The 4749-nt window shown below is 37.0% G+C and overlaps 1 protein-coding gene across 1 annotated transcript; it reads right to left on the bottom strand.

Annotated features, from left to right (window-relative positions):
• Positions 1-2625: 2625 nt before the first annotated feature.
• LOC107615495 (uncharacterized) lies at positions 2626-3406 on the bottom strand. Its single transcript, XM_016317553.1, has 2 exons — positions 3326-3406; positions 2626-3114 (listed from the first exon to the last, which is right to left on the bottom strand). The coding sequence occupies exons 1-2, from the start codon at positions 3404-3406 to the stop codon at positions 2626-2628; spliced, it is 570 nt and encodes a 189-aa protein (XP_016173039.1).
• Between the last annotated feature and the right edge of the window lie 1343 nt (positions 3407-4749).

Genomic DNA, 4749 nt, shown 5'->3' with positions numbered 1-4749 from the left:
ACTGAAAAAGATGGCCGACTTGTTCAAATTGACTTTTTGCCCACTGAAGCCTTCGTAGATCTCTAGTAATTCCAAAATGCTTTGGCTTGTATTAGGTGAGCCCTTGCAAAAAAGAATTGAATCATCAGCAAACAAAAGGTGATTAACTGTTTGGCATCTCTGATTAACTTGAACTCCTTGAATTAATCTATTTTGCTCTGCCTTGTGTAGCAAGAAGGAAAGCCCTTCCGCACAAAAAAGAAATAGATATGGAGATAGGGGGTCACTCTGTCGGATGCCCCTATTTGGCCTAAAGTAGCCAAAAGGTTGCCCTTCCACAATAATAGAGTAAGAAGCAGTCGTTACCAATTCCTTAGTCTAGTTAATCCATTTAGCATCAAAGCCCAGCTTTTCCATGATGTACCATAAGAAGAGCCATTCAACCCTATCATAAGCCTTGCTCATATCTAGTTTAATAGCCATCTCGTGATCTGCTCCACTTCTCTTGTTTTTTAAATAGTGCATACATTCGTGGGCAATTAGAATATTATATGAAATGAGTCTACCTTTGAGAAAAGCACTCTGATTTGGGCTTATGATTTTATCCATAATACCTTGTAGTTGGTGCACCATAACTTTAGAAATACTTTTATACATAACTGAGGATAAACTAATCGGTCGTACTTGAGTCATGTCACTGGCATCTGGCACCTTTGGAATCAAACAAATTTGAGTATGGTTGAAGCTTTTTAGAATTCTACCATTGTGAAAGAAACTTCGCACTGCCTTAAAAACGTCACCTCCAACTATATCCTAGAAAAAGTGAAAAAACTTAGCTGTAAACCCGTCATCACCAGGAGCACTCTGAGCATAAACACTGAACGTAGCTCTTTTGACCTCGTCCATAGTTATCGGCCTTTGGAGCCTACGGTTCATGGAAGCTATAACCTTAGGCTCCAAATCCTCTAAATATGGATTCGGATCAACCAAACAAGAAGAAGTAAAAATATCGCAAAAGTAGTCTTCAACTACCTTTGCAATATCCTCCGGTTTCGATGCAATCTCATTGTTCCTTCCAACTAATCTTAAATTCTGTTCTTTCGCACCCTTGATTGAAATTTCTGGTGAAAGAATCTGGTGTTCTGATCTCCTTCTTTTAGCCATTTGACTCTAGATTTTTCTCTCCAATAGCTCTCTTCTTTCATATATGCTAGCTCCAACTTCTTTTCCAATCTGGTAATCTCCTCTCCCCCATTGATTCCAGCCACCCGCAGCTCCTCTAGGCTAGCTTAAAGGTCCTCAATTTCTTTCCGAGAGTTTGCTTTGTGAGTTATCTGCCATTGAACTAATCTATGTCTACATTCTTTTAACTTTTGGGCCAAGGAGAACATAGCCGAGCCTACTACTTCCATTTTCCACATTTCGCTGACAATTCTTTTGACATCATCTTCTCCACACCAACGTTCCTGGTATTTAAAACGCCTTTTACTATGCCAGGATTGAGGTTCAGTTTCCATCAAGATAGGAGCATGATCCGAGCCTGATTCTGTGAGCCTGTGCACCACTGCATTCGGAAACTTCAGCTTCCATCCCATCCCTACTAAATAGCGGTCAAGCCTCTCCTTCACCAAATTCTCTCCTTGTCTTTGGTTTGTCCACGTGAAAGGCCGCCCCACCATTCTAATATCCACTAATTCGTTGCTATCAATAAAATTAATGAATGTTGCAATGGTAGTTGCTGATTTTTGGCCTCCACACTCCTTTTCCGCTTGACTTATTATAGCATTAAAATATCCCGATATTACCACTTTTCCTTCTAGTTGTTGACTCATTGTTGTAAACTCCTCAAACTGTAAGGCTCGAATTTGTTCCGAACAGCTCAAATGGACACCAATGAACGTCCATACCCCATTGTTTCCAAACTCCTTAACTTCAGCTGCTACAAAGAATTCCCCGCTGTTTATAATTTGAACATTGATGTTGTCCTTCCAAACTAGCGCAAGTCCTCCTGCCATTCCTGACGGGTTAACAATATGCCAGTTTTCATAGCTGCATGCCCGGAGTTTTGCTTCTACCTGTCGAGATTGGTTCTTTGTTTCACTTATGAACACAATCTCGGGGGAGTGGGATTTACATATCCCTTTTAGGGTGTGAATTGTCAAGGGTCTCCCCAAACTCTGACAACTCTAAACTATAGTTCTCATGGCGCCTTGGGTGCCATTTGTAGGCTGGCACCCTCCACCCCTATTCAACTGTATTTTCATCCTCTGTTCTTACTTTCTTTGTAGATCCTTCAACTATACCACTCATCAACTTTTTTTTAGATCCAACTTTAGTATCCAACTCTCTAGTACCTTGTCTTACTAATTTTTTCCACTTCCTGCCTTCCTCTGTTGTGAGACATTGCCCAATAATAAATTGCATAGGTTGTCCTTCATCCTCCTTGGCATTGGACTGACCAGCTATGATAGCCTCTATGCATTCTGTTCTAGAGTTGGCTGATTGAGGTAACTCAGGTGCTGCCTTGTTGCCAGCGTTTTGTGGTTTCAAACTTTGTTCCTCCTCTTGCATTGACATCCTTGCAAATTCCTCCAATAAGCAGTTTAAGACCAACTTTTTCTTTCGTTGAGTAGCCTTATCCTGATTCTAGGCTGAGTTGTTGAATGTTCTTTCTCTTTCAGAGTTAATTCGTATTCCCACTTGGTTGGCTTTAACCCATTCGCCAATGTCATCCTCTTTTACCCTATCACTCTCTGTGTCCTTCAGCAGATCATGGCAATTTTTCACCTCGTGCCCCAATTTTGTGCAGTAAGTACAGAACTTTTCAAGTTTCTCATAGTGCAATGCCACCTCTACCTCCTTTTTATTAGGTCCTGCAACAATTAACTGATCCCTCACTTTCTTGGTAGCTTCAATATTGATCTTGGCCTTTACAATCCTAGTTTCTTTGTCTCTCATCTGAAATTTACCTACCTCCAACACTGTGCCCAGCCTCTCTCCCAATTTATGTCCAACTTCGAGGGTTTTAAACGATTCTGGCAAACCCGAAAATTGAACCCAAACTGAAAAATTGGAAACAATCTCTTCATCACCGTTCTGATCTTCCTTCCATCTCTTGACATGGAGCACGTAATCCTTGAATAGCCATGGAGAACCACATTCAACACGCAAGACATCCACCTCTTTATTAAAAAAAAATTGGAAGTAATTTTCTCCTTTGTCATTCACGCTAAATCCATATAGCCTTTAAAGCATTTCCCATGGTTCCAACTGAGAAGGTTTTGGAAGCAAAGAGTTTGCCATAGAGACTATTGGAGCAAGCGTTAATATTTTTTTATATGTTTGCCTCTTTCAGCAGAATCACATTCCTACCTCCTTTTCGGTTGTCTTTCTCGATCCAATCTTCATCCCTCCTTGCTTCAGCCATGCAGATTATGTAGATTATCTTTGTTAAACTAGTAGTCAGAGATTTGTGTTGAAATTTAATTGACATTGATAGTGTAGCTTTAACGACAGTAAAGATTCTATTAAAAATCCTAACAGAGCACTATAAAACCCTAATAGAACACTTATCCTCCGGAGTACCTAAGAAGTTACTCTATGTTAGTAGATTAATCTATTTTAAACTTTAATTATGGTTAAGATTTTTTAAGAATATATATATATTAAATTTGACACACACATGATAATTAATTCGTTGGAGGATTCAACGAGTTAGCTAAGGATTCGATTCATAAAAATCGTGACTGGGTCCAACGACGTAGTGACACGGTACAGAAGGGCCTACAAATAAATTTATAGTGCGTAACGTTGTTGTGTTTTCTAGAGAGAGAATATTTTTCACTCGCAATGATCCAATTAATATCTTTATCCGTTTATCAGTAATTTTGCAAAATTGCAGAATAGCATACTACTAAAGTTGAGAGTATATGAAATTAAGTGTGTGAAGTATGATTATGTTGTGATAGAAAATGATAAAAAATTTGTAAATTGTATGATTTTGGAGTATATGAAATCAAGTGTGGTTGTTGTGTGCAGTGTGAAGTATGATTTCTTTAGAAGATTTCTATTGTTTTCAGAGTGAAATTGTGTGAAGTATGATTTTTTTGTGATAAAAAAAAAATGAAAATTTGCATGCTTTATTTTTATGGTTGCAAAAAAAGTGTTAGAGGGTAGTAATTTTTGTGTTTTGTAATTATTAATTGGTTATCAATAGTCTTTTTAATGGTATGAGGTTATATTTAATGGTAAAAAATTACTCACTTTTCTTTTAATAGTTAATTGTTGATCACAAAATACAAAAATTATTGGCCCCTAAACTTTTTCTTGCAAAAATTTTTTTGAAGATTGAATTATATGCCAAATTTGACGATATATATGGTATCGAGTTTTGGAGTATGTCCTCCAAATCCTCAATTTTTACTATGAGAGGAAATTCTAATTTCATACGCAGTTGATAATATTTTCATCTTTTACATTATTTAAACCGTGATAATGATATGGGATATATATAATTTTTGGAACGGTTATGTTAGGTAGACAATAATGTTTGTAAAGAATGTGAATAATAAATTTTAAAATTGATCTAATAAAGTAAAGAAATACTCTACCTCCAAATTATTTCCTAAATCTTAACATTAGGATAATCATTTGCACACTTACTGAATTGAACATCCAGCCATTGTTAACTGCGCATAAGTAAATCGAATAAAAAAAAATAACCATCAAATTAAAAATAATGAATATAATCATCTACATACCTATTAAATT

This window comes from Arachis ipaensis, chromosome B9, assembly GCF_059453495.1.
Source record: "Arachis ipaensis isolate K30076 ecotype BB chromosome B9, ASM5945349v1, whole genome shotgun sequence".
NCBI lineage: Eukaryota > Viridiplantae > Streptophyta > Magnoliopsida > Fabales > Fabaceae > Arachis > Arachis ipaensis.
The sequence above is the reverse complement of the archived record's forward strand: the minus strand, read 5'-3'. Positions and strand labels throughout refer to the sequence as shown.

Excerpts from the sequence above, each read along its gene's own strand:
- LOC107615495 (XM_016317553.1), bottom strand. The coding sequence starts at position 3,406 with ATGGCTGAAGCAAGGAGGGATGAAGATTGGATCGAGAAAGACAACCGA. Across the intron at positions 3,115-3,325 it reads ATGTGATTCTGCTGAAAGAG|GATTACGTGCTCCATGTCAA; the intron begins GCAAACATATAA and ends TGGCTATTCAAG.